General features: G+C 37.9%; 1 protein-coding gene across 1 annotated transcript in view; it reads right to left on the reverse strand.

Annotated features, from left to right (window-relative positions):
- Positions 1 to 661: 661 nt before the first annotated feature.
- LOC126921363 (uncharacterized) overlaps positions 662 to 23,767 on the reverse strand; it is a 28,581-nt gene continuing 5,475 nt past the window's right edge. The window contains exons 2-4 of the mRNA XM_050732888.1: positions 19,830 to 20,039; positions 18,041 to 18,321; positions 662 to 1,797 (exon numbers count right to left, since the gene is read on the reverse strand). Coding sequence (XP_050588845.1) covers positions 1,555 to 1,797; positions 18,041 to 18,321; positions 19,830 to 20,039 — 734 coding nt within the window. The 3' untranslated portion in view covers positions 662 to 1,554. The remainder of the gene's footprint in view (positions 1,798 to 18,040; positions 18,322 to 19,829; positions 20,040 to 23,767) is intronic.

Here is a 23,767-nt window from a genome sequence, read left to right on the forward strand (position 1 = left end):
ATACAAAGTAATTAGCATAGACAGTTTTATTGCAATATATTACACAGATCATAATGCATCACAATGAATAATTACATTCGGTTTTTTTGATGCCCGAGAGCATGATCCTTAAACCTTAGGTACATATCTTAATAATCGTAACGTTATGTCTAGTACAACCTTATACGATACCTTACTGAAAATTACGCAAACTTACATCCATTTCTACTTACAATATAATACATTTCTCGATTTAGTGGAAATTCCATTATACCGAAATTTCCTCGAGAGATAAAAATTTACACAGAAATTTCAATAATTTAAACAGAAATGTATTTGAATTCAATTTACATATACGCTATTACGGCAAATATTTCTGGTGATACAAATTAATTTTTATAATTACATTATCAAGACATCGTTGATGTTATGTCATAAAGTAAAAAGTTATTCAGAAAATATTTTGAATGTCTCATAGGACAGTACCTTTTATACAACTCAATTTCTTATCTTCAAGCTTTTCTTCGTAGATTTAATTTATATATGCTATAAGATCCATTTTCGCGAATCGAACATAGTACAATGGAACATGTATACAATGCTGTCGCAAAATTGTCGATGAATTAACTTTATTCGTTCATTTTGTCTCATAAAAATTATTTAGACTTAAAAAATTCGAGGCGCGATAAAAATCGGGCATTCATTTTAATAAACAATGTAAGGAATAATTCAAGGAAACTTTGCTTATTTGTTTAAATACTTTTTTCTTTAATTATAAAACTTCTCTAAATTTAAATTGTTTGTTCTAGGAAATTATTTTGGCACAATTTTGTTGCGATTTTCATCGTGTCATATATTTCTGATTGTTTTACATCATCTAGTTATTAGAAGATGGGTTCACAGATCGCAAAAAGTAAAATTACATCTACACAAAGATAAGCTTTACCGTTAAAAAAGATAATGTTGCAATTGCTAAATACAAAGATTGTATTACGGTTAAAAGATTGGAAATCATTTAGAAGCTCTAAATCTCAGGATACGCACAGGAGAACTATCACTCTCACGAACGTTTTTTTCAAGTTCCATAAGAATTTCACGGATAAATTATAGAATGATTTCATACATTCAAGGTCACTTTAACTGCAAGTTACATCTACCAAACATGACTCAATATTGCTTTTTATTCCTTTTTCTTATATAATGTATTGGTATATTAAACATTCATAGTCAATTTAAACGCAATCTTTTACATTTCTTAACATATAAAATAATTAGGTGTCATAAATAACTTAGTGACCTCGACCGATCAAAACTTTTATCCTCAATCATAGTCTAAATTGTTGAATTTTCTCCTGTGAATCCCGAATCTGTAATGAACCATTATTATTTCATCGAACAGACACATTTTGATTATGATTTAAGCGGTAGTGAAACTTCCTTTGAAATTCACCAGATGTGTTTTTCATACACTTTCACTGCCTGCTAATTGTTCGATGTTTTTAATCCTGAATCATGAGTCACGATCGTGTCTCATCAAACGAACACGTTTATATCAGGATGTTCACTGGAATTTCATCACGTGACATTGATCTCCTCGTCTTCTTCGTTCTCTGTTTGTTCTTCCGGCCGTTGAGGACTCGTTAAAGGACTCACGTCGCTCAAGTCCATCCTCGGCCTATCTCCATCCGCGTCGCTTAAGTCAGGATTCGGATTGTTCTTGTTTGGCAACGTTTGTTCTCGAGAACCTCCGGTTGCTAGCAACTCTCTCTCTTTGCTATTCCTCCATTTCATTCGCCGATTTTGGAACCAAATCTTCACCTGAAAATTATATTGGTAATTCGAAACATGTTCATTTTGGATGATGATGTACAACTTATTTTAATAACATTGTAACGTTCGAATGACAGAAGATACGATCGACGATTGATCGAATTGTATCATAGAATGATCAGTGGAGAAAGGTGTAATAAAGTGTAGGTGTGTTAAAATTATATTGATAGACAGTTTGTCTAGAATTAATTGTCTATCATTATCTTTACCGCAGTAAAAGCGAAAAAAGCGATTTTATATTAAACAGGATCATCTCGAATTTTCCCCTAATGGCGTCGGAGAGATGAGTTCTTCGTGTTCTTTGCCTTCTTCCTGGTGAACATTAGATAAAAATTGGAGGAGAGATCGGTAGTTACTCTTTCTATTAACGTATCGATGATGTCAATCCTACATTTACATCAAATTATTCAAATTCTATCGACTCGATAACGATGGACGATTATGAACATTACCTTTTAAAATATGCCTTAGACTTTGTAATCACTTACGTGGGAAAAAAATAGAAATAACTAGTTCCTCGTGTTGTTGTTGTTTTTTTTTTTTTTTTTTGAGATACTAATTATTAGATTGCGGACTTTTATGCATGCTAAATTTAAAGCAGTAGAAATGTATATAATACGCAAAGATATGTAAAATACGCGTAGTAGAGAACAAGATATAATTTTTAGTAGTTGAAACAAATCTTTACTGAGGTTCCTTTTTTTCACTTCGTTCATAAAAAATGTGAATCTTTCTAAAAACCTGCAGTCTATTAATTACGTACTTGATTAATGAAAAATTTATAAAGAGTGGCGTTGATCGACTTGCCCTCTCAGAGACTCACATGTTAATACAATAAGTATTCACATATGTATATTTCTCTCCAGCTCTCCTATAAACGTGGTAACCTGCGAAATGGAGATGGGAAGAGGGTGCGGCGTGATTTTCGTAATATTAAAGACCATGCATTACCGAACCGTTGAACGGGCCAACGTCAAACGCACATGAACTCTGAAAATTTTCCACCCTTCCCATCCCTTTCCCGCCGAGTTTCGCCTTCGTACCACCCTTCCTTTTCTCCAGCCTGATCCTGCTCGCCACTTTATTATAGCCTTAAGCTACGTCGAAGCGTTGACCCTGGGGCCGTGGATTGATTTACCTAAACCGCTTTTCGAATTTTCATCGGTCGCCACTCTGTGCAAGAGTGCCTGTGAGCCTAGTACGTGAATGCATTTGACATCTTTGCTGGATCTTAAAAGTTCTTTTCAATTTGCCTTTGGAGTTTGCCAACAAGGCGTTAGACCTTATGTAGAATCGACTTTATATTGTACTTCTCGTTCTTGCTTCTACTTGGAGAAAGGGAATCCGAGATTTTCAGCTTACTTTGGATTTTCGTTTCGTGAAGCAAAGAAATCTGTTGAATTTGAGTATAATGAACATACGTATGTCGCTGGGATGAGTTATTTGAAAGGGATCGTATTAAAACTCTTTCAGAATGAATTTTTCTTTTAATAGTGAACACGATTGTATAATACTGTGTGGTTATGTTTTATTCGAACTTGGAAAAGTTATAGGTTCGGCATAATATTTAAAATGGAATATGTAGTTGCATTTGTGATGGAATCGTATATCCCTGTGAGGAGGTCTCAATGTAACGATATCACAATGACTAGAATGATCTAGCAGTTTTTTTAAAAGCGACCAGTTTTAATTGTCTAACATCGTACAACGTACAAAAATCTTTTCCGTGGCATAAAGAAATACGAATTTAAAAATGACACACACAGAAACACTAATTGATTTCATCGTTAGCGATTATGTAATAGGAAATAATTGGTGACGTGAAATCGATGGAAAAAATCATTGTAGTCATTGTTCATACGTTTTATAATCGGTTGTAATTTAGGATGATATTACGAACGATTTTGCACAAAGTATCAACAACTTTTGAAATCCGTTCAACAACATTATCTGCACTTGACGTTCGCCCCGTCGTTATTAATATTGCTTGGCTTCGGTGGTAGGGAGGGTGAGAAATTGATAAAAAAGTTTATTATTCTTTAATATCTCGTCGAATATTTTATGAAACTTCGTTTACGGACGTGTTGCATGCATCTGACATACTGAAATGCGAACGATTTGGGTGCATCATGTTACCTTTCATCCTTTGAACTTTCATTTCTTGAATTTTTTTATTTTTACCTTTTTTTTTATTTGTTTCGATTCCTTCTTTTTTTCTAATAGAAATGAGAATGAATTTTAATAGAAATTTTTAAATAGAATGAAGTTTGCGTTATTGATAGACTCTATATTGGTAACGAGCTCATTCTGACGGTTTCGCTGATGGCAATCGATCATTTTCTAGATTGGGTATTGAACATGTGTCTAGGTAAGGATTTTTGCATCAAAATTTTACATGCAGTTAGTTCAACTTAACGTGGATATTAATGAGAATCTATGAGAGTTTAATACGCAGTTGGATATTTCAAGCTGCTGATTAGATAAGTTTTTATAGTTTATCGAAAGTACTTTTATTTGTAGAATTCAGAGTTCGTTATTGCCAATCATTTTTGATTAGATTGATTTCAATTTTTTGTAAATATAGATATGACAAAGTGTATTCTGAACACAACTATCAGTCTACTTAACAGTTAATAGTCATTGAAAGAATAAGTTTTAAATAGGACTTCGAACTTGTTTTTAGAAACTTGTTTTAGAAAAATATTTTATTTTCAAATATAAAGCTGTACTTCCTTTCATATTAGAAATTCAACTTAAATTAATTATGTTATATATAATTCATATAATACATAATATATAGATATATTATAATTATATTTAATATAAAATAATAATACATAATTTGATCGATAATTAACTATATATTAACACAGTTAGAGCAACGATGAATTGAAACTTTCACCACGCATATAAAAGTGTAAAATTGAACTTATAGAACGTTAAAGAGACAAAAGAAAGAAACACGAGTTAGATATGACGGATTAAACGCAATAGGAGAGGCGAGAAAATTACATGGATCTGCCAGGGATTAATTTACACAAATTGTTTTCGTATTTTCATTCGGCAGGGTGTGTGCGCTTGACAGGATGCAGAACCCTAACGATTCGACGCGATAATACGCTCTTTAGCAATAGGGTAAACGCGCGTTGTATTCTCAATACCGCGGCTGGCCCATCTTTGTCGCGAAAACACCATTGCACAATCGCCATGTAATTGCGCTGTCGACGTAGTTCATTGAAATTGAATGAAAAAAATGTTTGAAAAAATATTGAAAATTTTAGACGAAAATATTTGAAGAAAATAAATTTTTATTCCGCTTAAAGCAATTGTAGTAAATAGTTTGGTAACAATAATTTGTATACTGTTTAAAATAATCAAGGAGTTACTCTTGGAATTATTTAATAACATTTTGATAATTTCGCATATTACATGAATTTACCAATTTAACAGACATTTTTAAGTACCTAATAATTATTCAAAGATCTTATACATTTCTATATTTTAATAACTGATATAAATTGTTCTTTATAGATTTGGCGAATGATTTTATGGAAATGAATTTTTGTGGCATTTAAAGTAGCCAAAAGATTAATCTTAATCGTTCGATAGTATTTTAATAATTTTCTACTATATATTATACATTTTTACATTCTAATAATTGCTACAAATTGTTCTTTATTGATTCTGTCATTTATTGCTTGATAATCCATTCGTTTAAGTACGATCTACAATTTCGCGCGAAATTTCGCAACGTTTAACTTGACAGCGACGTTTCAACGTAGTGCGTAAAAATTCTGTTTAAAAGCTTTTGTTTTTTGCTTGGTTAATTAAATGATTTATAATTAATAATTTGCTGCTCGTTTAAATGAAAACTTCGGGTAGATATATTCAGGAAATACACGCGTCGGCGAAATTGCCTCTTTTTTTTCACGAGGGAAGTGTAAATCCGGGAAATCGGACGAGCGGATGAAATAAACGCTCGAGTGTTCGCTCGTTTAAAAGGCAAAAATCCCTCGAAATCCGATGCTTCCTGCGAACGAAAGAGATTAAAGAGGGAGGTTAATATCGAGCTCAAGACGTTGCTCGCTTGGGGTTGAACACTCCATCCGAGGATCCTCGAAAATCAAAAAGAGGGGATCGTTTCACCCGAATATAAATATTAAAAAAAAAAGTAGAAAGTCATTCTCATTAACTGCTTTAACTTTTATTCTTCGTTATTTCATGTTTAATGAGATTCCTTTTAATTAAATAATCGTAATGGAATTTTGAGGATGAATAGTAAAGAAGATGAATCGCGTGTAGATGTAATAACAGAAGCAAAGAAACATATATATATATATATTTCAGAATATTTCAAATAATCTCTAAACATTTTACTCTATCTTTGAATAAATGTTACATTTATTCGTTGCTATTTGATATTTAACGAGGCTTTTTTTTTAATTAAGTAATTGTGAAAACGAATCAACAAGAAAATCTTGGGAAAGATAGATTATTTATCTAACACTAATTGCGCTTATATAATATTAAAAGCAAAGGGAATTTTGGGGACGATATTTGTACGAGTTTCGAGAGAACGGAAATTGCGGGATGCATTCCAGGGAAATCAAGGGATTCGGTACTTCCGCACTCCCCTTTTGGCGTGATCCTTCTTCTTTTCGTTTTACGTTTTGCAAGTGGCGACGGTGATTGATTGTCCCGTCAGCAGCAGACAGATTCGGAACTGTATAACAAAAGTAACAAAGCGGTTCTCCGTTCGGTGTGAAAGACGCGAGGCTTTTCGGAGAAGTTGAATCATTTCGTTGTTCACGCTTTTCGTTCGTTTTGTCCGCGTATCGCGCTACTCCTCGCTGCCGTCGATCATTTTTATAAATTGTTCGAATTGTTTCTGTCAGCTGTGTTGAAAAATATTTCTTATTCTCTTTCTTCTCTACATCTATCTTCCCTTCATCACTGACACCGATCGTCCCATTTTATTTCAACTATTTTGACACTCGGCTTATCAGCTCGTGAGGATTGGAGTTGTCATTAATGACCGTAACGCGTTATTTCGACAACAAAACTATATAAAAGTGATTTAAATTATAACGAACGATTACTCGACCAATCACGTTCGATGAGATATAATCACTTCAATCGTTGGACTGCAATCTTCGATTCACCCTCTCCACCCTCTTCACCGTTTAATCGTCAACTTATTGGCCGTGGCCACACAGTCGCGCGTTCCTTTCATCCACTCTAAATCCTCGTCTCGATTAAACACGTCGATAGCAAAGTTCGCTATATAAGGTGACACGCTATTCGAAGTGCTAAAATTGTCATAACTCTCTCCCTCTCCTACCGTTTAACTCGCCTTCTGCCACTTCTGAATCATTCTGGCGAACCCAAGACCATCTCGAGGATCTATATAAGAAATATATAATTCTCCTGTAATATAACTGCAGCCCTTTGGGATGGCTATTAAAAAAGGAGCTGGGAACGTTTCACGCGGGCCGCGCTAAGGATCGGTCCATACGAAAGGATCGGGCATAACGACGACATCCGAAACGCGTTCTATAGAGTGGGTAATCGTTAAACGATTGGCTGCAGCCAGCCTACCGGTCTCTCCTTTCGCGAACCACCCTCTAACTCTCTCCCTCCGCCGTAGCTTGAAAGTTCTCCTCTATTCTGCTCCCTTCCTCGCGCCCACACGCGACCGCCCTTACTTCCGCCTCTGCCCACCCCAACTTTCTGCCCCTACCTTCAGGACTATGGCTACCACCCCCTAGTTCTGGCACCCTCTTTATCTCCCTACGACTCACCACGTCCCTCCTTCGTCCTCTGGTATATACACATACACAGTCACACTCACACGTATATTATATATACAAATACAAATACGCTTGTATGTATGTGCGTATGTATATAGGAGGTACGATAGGTATTTCTGTGCGCGGTGGTGGCGCCATCTGGTGCAGTTTAATAAAAGACGATCGATTATGACGTCGGCCTCAGAACTACCCCTCAGTCTCGCTCTCTCCATGATCCTCTTCCTCGCCAGCCTGTCTTCCCTCCCCTCTTTTCTTCCCCTCTTTCTCGGTACTCCTTCTGTACATAATACTTCACCAACCCCTCTTTTGTCTCTCTACCCCTCTCGATAGTCTCACCCTATCGCGTCGTTCTTTCCTTCCTGTCTCTCTTCTTCGTTCCTCTTTCGACTCGTAGCGCTGATCGTCTTTCTCTTCGTTTTCCTCCCCCGATTCGATTCGAGCGGCTCGCCACCGCGTGCACCGAGAGAGGAAGGGTACAGCGAGGGTAGAAGGGCGCATAGAGAGAAGAGAGAAAGGGTGCACCAAGAGAGGAAAGAGTGCAGCGAGGGAAGAAGGGTGCACCGACACCCTCCGCCAACCTGGTCACGGTACCGGGTCGTTTCGTGGCGGTGCGGTGGGGCGAAGAGATCGAAGGGCACAGAGGCGGAGAAAAGGGGCGAGAAGCGGGCACGGACAGGGTGCTAGAGAGCCAGAGAGGGATTCTCTCTCTTTTCTTTTTTTTTTTTTGAAGGGGGTATGGTGCGGTCAACGGAGGGGCGAGTGGGTGAAACAGGAGAAAAAAGGAGGAGAAGAGGAGGAAGAGGTACGGCACAAAGCTACCACGGCGCGATTCTGCGGCCGAAGGGTTGGCTGATGTATGGAAAGGAAGTCGGCTCTTAATGGTTGAGGGTGGGGAGGGAATCCAACCCTCCGGATTTATATCGGCGGCCCGCGTTTCATCGGTGATGCTTTAATCGAGCCAGCCACCCGCTGATAAACGATAGTGTTAATCCGTTTATCCTTGAATCTATGCCACGTTTAATTAGTCCCTCTTTTATGGGACGCAATCGTGATAGTAATTAGTTTCAAAGACCGATGTCGATTAAGTTGGTGCATAACGTGTAAATTATTTGCCACGTCGAATTTTTACTCTCGTTCGATATCACTGGGACATTAATAACAACAATAGTTTAAATTGGATTACTAATTTCTCGAGTATTTTATCTCATTTTATATTTTACATTTTAATTAATTAAAATAATTCTCCGTCGTGTTAAAGTTCGTAAAAATCGTCAATCATCTTTACCACGTAAGATGCAAAGTATAGATTAAATTTGGAAATATGTAAATTATTATGATCGTCTGTTACCGGACGACAACAATAAGGGTTAACCCTTTCGATATGATAGTATAGCAGAGTTGTGTAAAATGCGTACTAAACGTAGTTACACTTTTGTGTATTTAGAAAGAAAGTAACTTTCCCAGTTGCTTTAATAAAAAGCAAATTCCATTCTTCATAAGATTTGGAGAAATTTACTGGACAAAAAAATCGGGTTCTCCTATTTATAAGACTGTCTGATTTTATAGACACGAGCGGAGCAATTTTCACGAAGGGTGGGCGCAAAAGGGGAGCGTAACCGGAAATCAACGTCGACCGCGGCTGCTTTTACTTGGGACACGAGCTGCGAATTTGGAATTCGTCTGCGTGCCAGTGGTATAACGCGGTACAGCTGTGAATGGCTACGACCTGGCACGAATGGGAAGCGATATTTCCGGGCGAAATGTCGCGCCAGCGATATCAAACGCATTCGATTGCGACATGTGAAGATGTTTGAAGGCCGTTTTGAAAGTTATATGACAGGGAGAATGAAACGGTCGTCCTGCTATCTTCCTAAAGAACTTTAACACGACGGAGAATTATTTTAATTAATTACGCGTTCGGAAGAGTGTTGCTAAATAGACAAAGCCAAATTAACTATTATCAGCTAAACGAATATACGTAGTTCCATAAAATTTGTGTCCTACGTAAAATGCCTTCCTCAAAACAGAGCAAGTTCAATTTGAGACATTTTTTCGAACGATAAGTGTATTGCAATGTTCAAACACAATACCCGATCTACTAAAGAATGTACTAAAATATACTTAAAAGAAAGGAATCGTAAAAGATTGTACAATGTAAACAAATTGAAGCGTATGAAAGATCAAAGGAACTGTTGAAATTTAAACTACCTTAAACTACATTATTAAATTAGTTGGGAGAACTATCCTCCTTCAGAATTCCTATAAATTATCCAGATAATGCTCGAAAGTCGTCACAAATAAGAGGTTCTCAAACTTCCCGTGAATGTGCAGCATCGAAACCAAGATTAACAAATTTCAATACCATCACGAAAAAAGTACTCATCCTGAAAAAATTTTGTAATAAATAATCAAGTGACACACAAAGCGATTAAAAAACGTGCAAACCGCTTTTATCAAAATCGACAGAAAAAATAATGGTGAAGACGAACCTAATGATTCCATGGAACTTAATGGCAAGCAAGAAGGATGAGGAGAAAACAAGAATCTATCGAGACTCTATTCGATCTTCAGCGATCTTATCGGTCGCAAGGCGGACACTGCGGTTTCGTGGAAAGTGATTAAAGTTGATTCACAAAAGGATGAATCTATATGTATACCGCGGTATTGTATATTCATGGTTTCTTAGTTCGTCTGGCGTCTGGGGTAGCCGGCGCTTTCTCAAAGTAAAATCCATAATGCATGAAGGTCCGCGGGCTAAGCCGAACAGCTTAAGCCGTAAGATATTGCGCGACGTTATATTCATGTTATGCCCTGTAAGAGGCGGCCTTTGTTTTTAATATCCATCGCAGACTGTACCGCGGCAAGTTTAGGGTAACGTTATGACCAACTTCCGTGATCTCTCGCTCAATTTTTGATCCTCTCTGAAATCTCCCGGAGAAGAGATCAACGGCGCGGCGTCTTACAAAATATCAGAAACAAGATGAAGTAGAATCTTTACTCTTTAATCGTCCTTCGGCTCGTCTTCGCTTGACTCGCATTTTTCCGTTAGATTGTAGATTTTCCATTAGATTTTATACTTTAGAAAATTTCCTAGATTTGAACCAAGAATGTGAAAGAATTGATACGCAGTATTCTCATGACTCGATCTTAAGATTGTCTTAAAACGTTAGAATTGCTTTTCTTGGTTGGAACTACAATGAAATTGGGGCATGAAAAATTCAAGAGTCACAGCAGTATCCGAGAGATTAGAAATTCCACGTTTGAAAGAAATCAAATGAATTAATTTGTTTTTGCTACTGAGTTTTCCTAGAGGGATTTCATGGCCGAAGAATGGTCTGATTAAAAAGATTAAACGTGTAACATGATGCATTTTTATTATTTTATTTTAATACATTGAAAAGGGATTGATTTCGTAGCTGTCGTCTATTCACTTGTTTCTAAAATTCATTTACTTCTAAAGACGCTATAAAGAAAAGAACACGACTTCGCGAAATTCGGGGTACGAAAATGAAGGATATGCGTTCAGGGATATTTTTTTAAATACTTTCGCAAGAACTTTCATCGACATTCTCGAAAACGTGAAAGAACTACATGAAATATCTGTAGTAGCATTCTTCATCAAACGAGACAAACGATCAAGATTACGTTTACTGATCGGGGTAAAAGATCGATTACTGTGTAAATAGTAGGATGGTCCTTCTATAGAGAACAGTGACCGATTGTTCTAGGAAAAGGTTGTTCAAAGTAAACTCGATCCAAGAGCAGTACTAATGGCTACAAATTGATTTGACCGACGGAATTCAGGAAACTCTATATTTGGGTGAAATGCAAGCCTAATGGTCGATCTATCTAACGTGTCAGTGTCAGTTTCATGGGAAAGGGCAAGCTGCTTCTATTTTCCGCGCGAACCCATTCAAACATCGGGATATAAACATGGAAGAACAAATTAATTTAAACAACTCTTATTCTTTCAATTTTTTTTTAATTCTGTTTTAAAAATAATATTAGGTTTATTATCTATCTAGAAAAATAAAAATATTTCTGAGCGAGATATAATATCGACAAGGGGCTATTGTTTTGGATCAAATTAAAAATCGAAGACTAAATGTACAGTGAGAAGGAGAAACTCGTTTTTTCCGTGAGGATTAAATAAGCTGTCAGTAGCACCGAATGCGAGCTATTCTTCGCGCGACCTTTATAATTCGTTAAATCTTCAAGACGTCTCGATCATCAGAAGAGTAGTAGCTTCCTTATTTTGGAGATAAAGAAATGGAAAAGATGGAGGGTGCGTTTTAATTTAGCATTTTGCGTTGTGAGATCTTCAACTAACGCCGTGTCTTCTGCTTTTCCTCATCTCTCCACATTCTTGTAATTACTTTATTAAAATAAATTAATAATCCGAATGCTTTAATAAATATTTCCAGCTGTTACTTCTTACGTTTCAATTAATCTTGTAAATAATATAATAATTTTCATTAAATAATAACGTAGCAAACCAACAATAATCAAATAATTAATTATCTGGTATCGAAGTATGATAAATTCTTAGAAAAGATATGTAACTATAAAATAAGCAAAAAATAATAAATGCAGCGTATAGAAATAAATAGAAGCAGGTTCGTTCTTAATTTGATTTTCGACGAGATTAAAAATTACTCTTTATATCATGAATTAATATTGGCGACGTGACTCTGACAGGTCTGGTATCTTGTAAGAAAGAAGAACCGACGCGATGCCGTCGGTTTTGATTATTAAAAAGATAACAAGCCCTCCGGACCCTCTCTTTACTTTTTCCTACGCTTCCGCTTGCCCGACGGAAACGTCTTAAGCACAAAAGTGCCTGCTGCTCTTAATTCCGCTTAATTTAAGGTCGACGCGTTGATGAATCTTGCCCGGAGGCGATACGGACGGTTTTGACATGATGCTGTACCTACAATGTTACTTCGTGACAGGACTCAAACTCTTTCATTCGTTGTTTATCGTCTGATCAATCCTACTAAACTTTTCGGAATTTTATATCTTCACGGACAAACAATAAAATTAAAATTAGTATGATACTTTTTAAACGCTACGGTGACGAAAAAAATGTTGAGCAGAATTCTGGAATTTTTTTTCATAGCGACGATGTTGAAAGACAAAATTCGATAATGTAAATTGACCGGAAAGAGTTGTAAATTAAATATTATAGCTGTAGCCACAGCCAAGCAATATGGAAACGGGAAGAAAAAGAGAAAGTACTAGGTAAGTTCTTAAGTATTTAATTTTTCTATAAAAAGGCCGGCGATAGATGAACATTTTCCTGTCGTTAAACGAATCGAGAGGAACAAAGACGTGGATACGGTCGGAGAAGGGTGAGTTCACTCACCATTACTAATTACTTTAGTCAACCCCCTTTAACCCTCGACGTCCCTCTTAAACCCACCCTCGTCATAAACTGTAGTGAAGACTCGAACCTGAGTGAAACGGCACCTTGCCTTCTCTTCACTCTATCCCCAACCCTCTCTGCTCCGCGCCACTTCTCAAAGTACAAACCTACCCCTTGGAAAAGCTTTATTATTATCATCCACCCGTACACCGCAAGTCTTTAATTAAATCTCACGAAAGATTCATAAAACCGGTATGATTACAGATACGACAAAGGACGGAACTTAATCCAAAAAGATGCCTCCACAATACAACGGGAGACTTCGTCTTTCTTCAAGATTCATTTCTTTTAAATATCGTTTTTATTTATTTACAGATGCAATTTTTATGGAAAAATTTGGAACGAATTTAACTATTTCCTTTTCTAACCTTGATACACGGATTGATTCATTTTGTGTTTCAATTTTCAATGAATACTTTAACCCTGCTACGATCTTCGAATTCTTATATTTCAATCCTGCTCTCATTTCAGTAAGAGAAAATAATTGGATTTGTAATGCTTTAAGAAGATGCTTAACGTAACATTCAAACATCCGGAATACCAATAAGGATTTTTTCATATTTTCTTCAAATTTAAAATATTTTTTAACATCGGGCAAATATAATAGAGTCAAAAATGATCCAAAGAATGTAGTAAAATCAAATCAAATTCCCATTTGAACGTTTTACAGAGATCTTTGCAGATACAAACGAAAGTAGATTTAATTAATAATTGGTAAATTAAGTTGAAAAGTAGTGATTAGAAAAGAACTCGTTGCAAGAGATCAGGAAATCCAGCATCTGCTGCTTATAGTCGAACATTATTAAGAGAAACAGAAAAGAGGAACTCGAGAGGGAAGAGAAAGCCATCATCGGACAATAATCGCTTTTATGGGTGTTCGTGTGGTGAACCGTGATATTAGATAGCAGCCAAGTGCGCAAAGCCCATGCTCCTCAAATCGCACAACACTCAACATACCTTCCAACAACTTGGAGATTGTTCTTTTCTTTCTCCTGTTTCTTACGTAACGATAGAAACATTTACGATCGAGTTACGTTTTATTGTTCCAAAAATAACATTGTCACTTCCAATATCTCGAGATTCAATGTCACAAAACTCAAATCCTCTGCACAACTAAAATCCCGTCAGCTACTTCTTATTAAAATAGCTCTTTTTACTTACCGACTGACGTAAGTCTGAAAATTAACAAAAATGTGCTTTCCGGGCAGAAAAATTTCAATGAAAAACACAAAATGCTCCAAAGCTCCAAAGATATATCGCTACAATTAGGTAACGTCACTTCCAACGATCTTTCTTTGCTAAACAGGGTTGTCGACGATTCTGCTGACCGATGATATTTCAACCCTTTAACAATTTTATTGGGACAGCTCGTGAAATCTCGTTCGATATGCGGGAGCCTTTGCTCGTAAAAGAAGAGAGATCCTTGTATCTTCACGCTGGTACTACCAGTTGTTTCAACTAAAGCGGAAGAAGGAGAAGAAGAAGAACCTGAAGAAAGCAACGAAAGAGAGAGAGAGAGGACTCTCTCTTGTATATGCGAAGTCGCAAGAACCGTCAATTTACTGCAACTCCAAAGTATATGTATATATCTACTGGCATACATATATACGTATACGTGTATTTTTGTGTGTGTGTGCAGGTTTCTGTGCAGGAGTATGCGTGGTCTTTAGATTTCCTCGTAAAACCACAGGCAGAGTGGGCTTCAACCAATGGCAGTGGAGGCATGGCGCTCGAGGTGTGAATTATACATGAGAATATATCCTTCCGTGCCCTTTCTCTCCTTCTACGTTCTCTTTCTCTTACTGCCAACTTCATCTCCGTCTATTCAACCCGTTGCTAACCAATGGTTATCTCTTACCGTTATTTGCGCTTCATCTACATACTGCCATATGCTCGTAGCTATGCAAAATGTATCATCCTACCCTGGCTATATGTGGCGAATATAAACGGAACACCTTTTATCTGAGAAAGATCAATGTACGTGGTTGAATTTGCTCATAGCTATCTCTTCAACTGATCGAATCAGACGGGTTTGAATAGAGAAGCTTAATTACAACTAGACGATTGAATTAATTAGAATATTTGAAGATAGGTGAAACAGAGGTTTCTCCGGGATAATGTCTTTCCTGATTTTTGCAAAGTTATAGATGGCCATTTATTCGTTCCATTTCTTCGATATAGCGCGAGAAGTCTATGTACACAAATTGTAATTGTTCAATTTAGCTGAGACTTTTACGATATACTGTTTGAAATTAGAACGAGCGATTTTGATAAAGGATGAATGCCGACGTAAGAATTAAAGCGTCATGATTATCGCAGATTTGTTTTAGGGACAAGATGTATCGAGAAAGGTAACTTCTGAATTATGTTTATTGTCGTATCACAACACGATAATGAATCAATCCATCTTCTAACATTGTCCAACCTGGAATCCAATTCGACACAATTTCATCGTGCTTAGATAAATTTCATTGAATTACTTAAAGAACGATAAACTATACCACTCTATAACAAACTTTCACTCACAGAGAACAAATGAACGGTTCGAAAATGATTAACAACGCTAAACGTGCAAAAACAAGTTAAATTTACAGAACAAAGTAACTGACACGTATCAGGTATAGTAACTTTCCACGATGAAGCGACGATCGAGGAAATGTATGTTATAATTATCCGACATGATAGAAGGAAGCACGATGACGGCGGAATTCATTGGCCGAGTAGGAAACAAAATTAGCTGGAACATTGCCGCACGCATCCCCCGGTTATCCGAGCGGATCGGCAAACTATGCTCATGAAATCAAATGAAACTAACTTACTGTGCCATTTTCTGGGCATCGTTTGTTTCATTTGCGTCGCCACAACGAAGCTCTGGCCTGCTAGCGACGGCGAAGCTACGTTGGTGTGTTGCACACGACCCCACGCGTCGATATACGTGTGCAGCTAATGAACTGGCATCGCCCGATTAACCCCAAACCGGGGGTATTATATGCTTCTAGCACCATGTGCAGCCGCGGCTCTTTCTCCTATGTACACTACCGACGCGAGGTGATGATATCTCGCGTGATCACCTCCGCGTGGTCACCGCCCACAACTTTAAACTTCGTGATTTCGACGTTAGAATAGGACAGAAAATATCACGCGTCTTTGGACACTTCGTTTCTAATTGCGTTTAACCATTGAGGCGATAATAAATTTAGTTCATCTGTTTTGTTGGCTCGCTAATTGGTTTCACTATGGTGATGGTTACACATTAATTTCGTAGGATATGAAAGTTACTTAAGGAATTTAGACGTGTGTTTGAATTTTTTGATGAAAGATACGTAAGATTTTTGATACAGATATAAGATATACAGAGAGATAGTATATATAAATTACTCTTTGATTAGAAGTACATATTATATGAAAATAATAACACTTGCTGCGAATGAACTTGTTATTCTTATTTGATTGTAATATATATAACTTATTAATATAATTTATGCGTCAGTTTGTTGAAAGTAGAAAAGGTGTGTTAGAGGAGTACATACTGTTAAAAACTCGATACACAAATTCGATATATGAGAAAGATCGCCATAGTTTAGAACAAAATAGTTGTGCAGAAAAATGCATCGTGCTGATTTGCTCACTTTGTCCTTCATTGAAACGATCCATAAAAATTGTATAAATGCAAAGTTATTAGAAAATATGTGAATCAAGTAAGTATACATACTGTTTTGTCAAAGTACAAAGTATGTATTGAAAAAATAAATTCCTTACGACAGCTCGATACATAAATTAGAGATACGATTTAGAAAAAGAATAAATGCCCACAGTAGTATAATATGACTTTAAGTTTAATGTTTTGTTAGAAATAATTCTATTATTAGTAGGTAGGTTAATAATCCCTATAAGAGGAGGAATCGGACTTTCGATGCTTGTACAATGGTGACGCTATAAACGTGCTACGATTGTTAGAATCGCTTTTTGATTACTTTGCCGCTAATGACTCAGAAATGTATTAAATCGGTTTAATGGGATAACCGTTACGATCGAAATGTTTGCAAGGAGTTCAAATAGCCCGTAAAGTTGTTAGTACACGGGACTAGTAATGCTCTTTCTTTCGTTCTAGACTTGTGTTATGCGCATATTGTATATCTTTTATGTAAAGTAGATGCATATGGTAAAGTTTGAAGGCCGATGTATGTAGATACCACGTGAGAGTTGGCTCGGCGAAACCTGAGCATTAGTCTCCATCAATTCAGTGAATGGAATCGCTGGAGGGTGAGAGCAGTGGCTTCGTCGCTGAATTAAATGCTCCGTTGGGACCAGGTTTCGTACTTCGTTAAAGCGACAATTAGTGCCCTAATAAGGTCATTAAGCACCTTATATTCTACGACAACCTGGTCCCCTTACGTCTTCGTACGGATTAATTTCTTGATTATGCGCTCCACTATCAGCGAATATCGAATGCAATCATTTATGACGTTAATTAAATAAAAAATGTAATACGACTGATCGTGTTACAGCATTAATAGATATATCGTGATCTTTTAATTACTGTTATTAAAGAAAATTCCAAACAAGGTAATTAGATTTTACCTTGCAAACAGTGTTATCAAATAAAATAAATTTACAAATAAACTAACCATTTAATTCTTAATAATAGTACAGCGTGAATCCGAATAACAAAGAACTACGCGCTTCGCTAGCTGGATCAGCAAATTAGTACGCTATTAAGATCATTAAACGCGGTATTAAGCATCACGTTGTTCATTCATGCGGCTGCGAAGGCAACCGCTTGATCATGACAAGCCTGTGTACATTATAATACACGCAAGTTTACCTGAATATGGCATATTTGATGCTATTATCTCGTATAATCATTATTACCCACGAAACTATTTGAGCTTTGACTTATTAACGAATCTGTTGCCTCTAATATTATAATCGATCATTCATACATGATGAAAATAACTTTCATTTATAATAAGTATTTCAACAGATATTTCCTTACCTGGGAATCCTTCAGGCCGAGCTTCTCAGCCAATTTCTTACGATCCGGCTTGCTGATGTACTTCTGTATCTGAAACCTTTTCTCAAGGCCACGTCTTTGAAGGTCCGAGAAAACCGCTCTTCTCATCATTCCTCGACGAGGTTTTCCACGTGCGTTTGTTGCCCATGGAAATACCAGGCCAGTGCTCGTGAAATCACCCAGCCCACCTTGAATCGCACCTGGAAACGCTGTCCCACCACCTGGAGCACCCGGATGATGACCTCCAGTTCCAGAACCCGCAACTACCGATTACATACGTTTTACATTCAGGAAGATTGCCTTGAGACATGATTTTTATTTTAAATGTTGAGATTGAAGTTATAAGTTACAGAAAAGAATATATAGAAATATCTAACACATAACACATAAGAAGTTATAAAAATTACAGATATATTAAAATCATTCTCTATAGATTTTAGTTAAAAGTATTAAAAGTAAGCAAAATGCACAGTAATATATAAGTAGAAATAGTGGCTCGCCATAGACACTTCTCATGAATATATTATACGTGTTATATAAAACATTATGCAATTTCATTAACACTTTAAATGAGATACTACTGTCACGATTATAATATTATATGCACACGAAAGTTTTCCATCGATATTGACATTCAAATTTTGGAATTAGTAATAAAACATTGAATTTCATATCGTGATGATAAAATGACGTTTTTACCCCAAAAGTATTAGGTGGCGCGAAAAATTTCTTTCGTTTTATAAGGAAATAGTAGATGCACAATTTTATTCTATTGGAAAAATGGGCCATACGTAATTCAATAAAATAATATAAAACAAAAAATGTTGTGCATCTGTTACTGCCTTATAAAACGAAAGAAACTTTTGGGACAACCTAACGTTATATTTTTATAACCAGTCCAAAATTGCACTGTACAAGGAACAACCACATATTTACAGACACGAGTCAATTAGTATTGAAGCAATGTGTTTTCTTTTTTAATTTTTTCATTAGAACGTGAAACCATTCTATCAGCATTTGGAAAAATGTCAATAGGCAAAATTTATTGCTCGTACGTTAAAGGCCCGGTCTCGATAGTAATTGAATCAAAGTCATCTAATAACGAACGGGCAATTGAATCTCCAGATCGTATCTGTACAATATTGCCAAGCTGAGCATGACAGTATTATCTGCGCCGATGATATTTGCACGCACTTGTTGCATGCGTGCATTTTGCTTGTGGCGGTGCATGTACATAATATGGTAGTGCTTTCACTGCACTTCATATGCACTCCATGTCCCATACGAGCCTACCTATAACAAGATATTCGATAAACCCGTGCCCGTGCACGTGCCCGCGTTTATACGCTTTGGCGCCATGTGCGGAAGTTTCGGTTTTAAATGTTCATCGAGATTGTGTTTCCGCCTCGCATCCAGCTTGTTTATTAACTTTTTCTCTCTCGAGTATCCCAAAATAAATATATAATGACCAATATTTTTTTGTGAACAATTTAACACCATCCTTCATCGCTTGTTGCGGCTCTTTTTTAACCAGTATTTGCAAACGACTGGAATGATTGTAGAAATTAGCAACAACCTTTTCCAGACCTTTTCTTTGTATATCTTTTTTTTCTTTTCAGTAGTTCTTTATCTATTTTCTTCATATAATAATGAATTGAAAAATCTTTGTGGAAAGTTTAGAAAAATTGAAGATATGTCTCCTAGTAACCAAGTTGATTAACATAGCTCATTAAAATATAGATCTACGAGTTGTAAAAAGAGAAGTATTTACCTGTTAAGTAGGGTCCTCTGTAGAACAATTGTTGCAACGTGTGGTGCGCATTCGGGGGTAAATGACGCTGAGGTGGCTGATGACTCGGCCTGTGATAAGGATGATAAGCCGCTGGTCTGGCGATCGGTTTCGCGATACTGTAACTCGCAGAATTTTGTAAATTCTGCAAGAACGCCGGTATCGCTTCCGGCGGAAGTCCTTGAAAATTCTCTGCACAAGTATAAGACACATTTTATGTTGCCGATAAAATTGTGTGTAAAGTACGTCAAATTTCCCGTTAATAGGTCGAGTGATATTAATTCGAAACATTCAAACTGAGGTAACAACGCGTTTTTTACGGACGAGTTCCCCGTGAAACGCCCAAGGTTTCGAATCTTCGCACGTCGGATTGCTCAAGTCGTCGTATTCCTTGCGATACATAATTCGAGCTGACACCCCCGACTAAAACCCTCCTCAACAGCTCCAGGCGGAGCCCAAACGTCTTGTTGACGCACGCTTCAACACCTCCGATATAAATATACGGATATTTGGTACGTGTGAATCGCTTAGATATATATTTTACCTTCCACTGTTCAAAGAATAAATATATTCTTGCTATATCATTTTTTCATTAAAAATACCCCTCTCTTCCTCTAAGCAAAACTTCTATCCAAAAAATCTGCTTAAAAAGTTTTTGAAGAATATAACAGTTGCCAATTGTATGAACCATGAAATTCCATTAAAAATGAACAAGCACTTGATAAACCGCAGCTTACTCTCAAAAGAATAAAAGAGAAAAGAAAGGTGTATACCAATCATTTACAGGCGTCTAAGAGGGTTGATGGTCTGACGTGTGTTTGCAACATGCATTTTTTCAGTCGCATCGCCACGCCCAATTTAACCGAGCCAAAAAGGATAGCAAGAGAGAGGAAGCGAAGGCGATGTGTTTGAAAATAATAAAATAATAGAGCGGCACGGTTCCCGCGTACGTTTCACGACGACCAAGAAGCTAGAATCGAACGGAGAAAGAGAGGTTTGCCTTGCGTTCCAACCAGACAATGCTTTAACAATGGCCCATACACGACGTCCTATTGTGCCGGTGTACCCCATAAAATACTCATCGCCTTTTATCGTTGTTTTCCTAGCCAGCCAATAAGAGGAGCTGCCTGCCAGGATCGCGAGCCCTGGCCAACTAATAACGGCTTAACCTCCAACGGAAACATTGAATGGGAATCGTTTTTTAAGCTGCTCCACCTCCTTCGAGCCTACTCCCTTCGCGAATACTATTTCCATCCCTTTTTCAATTCTGTCTTCGTTCCTCTACGACCATTCGAATCGAGCAGATTAAACGTCGAAAGCCTGTTGAGGATACGAGGATATCCAGGACACAACGTTCTGTTGTTACAGTTGTAGAACTGTGCTTTTTTTCGTCATTCCTTTTTTAATGCCCGGGCTTAAAGACCCTCCCTTCGCTTTTACCCCCGGATTCACTACACGACCGAGATACAACATATCGGTGGTTATTCTTTGGGATTAGGGTATTTGATGCATTATTAAGTAGACACCGCTGCAGGTTTCCCGATGAATGGGGGTACTACGATTTATGCACGGTAGGAAACGATGTTGTTCGATAATAGAGAAACGATGTTTGCCTTAGCGCATGGTTAGCGGGCTGACGTCCCATACCGGCTTATTACGTCTGACGTGCCAACTCGATCGAGAGTATAAGACGGGATGGTTTTTCTTGCGATACCGGGAATTTGAGTCTTCAATTTTCAATTTCAGTTTCTAATTTTAGTTCCTTCGTGGGTCTATATAGCTCATCAAATTCGTTGGAGTGGGATTAAAAATTTACATGTAATTAATGATTAATGACTGGAGGGGAGTCTGGAGCAATAAGGACAGGTGCGATACTTAAATTGCATTTATTGGAAGAAGAAGGAAGGCATATGTTTCACGTTCTAAAGTGCAAATGTTCGATTGATTTTCATTTTGAGTTAGTTTTCGATGGTTTACCGAAATATTGGAAAATTGGACTACCTGCTTATCGCAGTTTCCCTTCAAATTTGTTTTTAAACCTACGCAACTTCCCATCCAAAGGTCTCTGTAATTAAATTTCTAGCAACGTAAACGAGTTACTTCCAAAGAGTGATCGAAAAAGCGAGGACAGAAAAAGAAAAAAAATAATAAAACGGCACGGGGTACACGCATTTCGCCATCCATCTACACGAGTCTCCGGTCGTGTCACGCTCGATATCGAAAAATATCAATAATAGCGACAAACAACAACGAGAAACAGGCGGCAACGGGGCGGTGGGAAAGGGGGGTTGGCGAAAGAGAAGAGCAAGGGAGACGAATAAAAGCGTGGCACCGGGGAGAGAGACGGAAACAGCACGCGCCACGCACTGCAAAAGAGAGGAAGACGAGAACGGAGAGCGAAAGAGTGCGAGGATCTGGTAAATCGCACAACGATTGGCGAAAATGCTATTCGAAATTTAACGTCGCTCTCTCGTCAAACGCCCATCCACTCCAGACCGTGCGCCGCGCCAACCCCTTCCATACCTAACTCCACGTTGCCACAGCGTTCGTTCGTGTCCGTCGATGAATTTCGAGTTTGTTGCCAATCACTTTTTCGCGCAATTATTTCACAACATTTCGACATGACGTACAAACCAAGCGGACCGAACGATAGTACCCGTGGTCGCGAAGGGGGGAAGAGGGAGAAAGGGGAGATGGAGGAAGGGGGTGGATTGTTGGGATGAGTTGCATCAAGAGGGAGTCAGGGGGAGGAGACAGCTCATGGACGCTGGAGGGTCTATCGGAGGCGATGGATTCACGCAAGAGGAGAGGGTGGGTTGGGGGTGGCAGAGGAAGGGATGTAACACATGCACGTGGCACGGTCAATGCATCCGCTATCCGACAAATGCATGAAACCCCACCCCCCTATTTCGAGTGCACCAAATTTCCCCGACTACTCTTCTCTATCTCCCCAACGTTACCTTCTCCTCTTCCACCGGCGCATGGATGCAATCCGCCAATGTTAAATGCAACATTTGCCTCTCCACCTATCTACATTCGTCCACACGTATCCCTCCCCCTCCCCCTACTGATGAACCATCTCTCGGTTCTCTCTTTCCTCGTTCGTCTCGTTCCCACTTTTCGGTTTCCTATCTGCTTTCTATCCCACTAACATGTTCGGCACCCGTTTATGTATTTATCGTATGTGCATGAACTTTATCGACTCGTGTCAATCACTCGTTAGTAGTAGGGTGGGGTGGATGAAACAGAGGAAGGGAGGGAAAAAAGAACGACGGGGATGCAAGAGATTGTACGGTTGATGTACACTGAAGTGGTTCGGATACGTGATGTGTTTTTCGTTTTCTCTTCTGTTTCTTTCTTTCTATTTTTCCTTTTTTTTCTTTTTTTAAAGAATGAAAGAAACGAATTTTCGATTGATTTCATCGTTTGTTTCGACTCGGTGGTCAATGATGAAACGATTCGAGAGAATAATGGAACGTCCGTTGTAAGCTACGTTAAAGAAGTATTTTACGTTAATAAAATGATAAAAGGATAATAGGATGATATACAGATATTTTCATGGTACAGTTATATCACCGGTTCGGTCATAAATCGGAAGGTTTGGTAATAGGACGAGCAATTTCGTGACGACGTCGCCGGAATTACTGTGAATAAGGAAACGCGATAAGAGGCACGGTAATACATCATTTGATCCTGCCGCTTGTCTAATATTATAGGCACCAATCGTAAGGGCTTAATATTGGGGTGAAGGTAAGTGGCGGACCAGCTGACGTCCTGCTCCACCCTGCACGCACGCTGCGACTCGTCTTGAGGGTGTGCGGATGAGATTTAGGGACCGACGACAGAAGTCTGCCGGCGACACTGATTTGTGGTGAGCTTTGTTTCAACACTCTAAATGCTCAGAGATGACTAAGATTCTT

Source organism: Bombus affinis, chromosome 10, assembly GCF_024516045.1.
Source record: "Bombus affinis isolate iyBomAffi1 chromosome 10, iyBomAffi1.2, whole genome shotgun sequence".
Lineage (NCBI taxonomy): Eukaryota > Metazoa > Arthropoda > Insecta > Hymenoptera > Apidae > Bombus > Bombus affinis.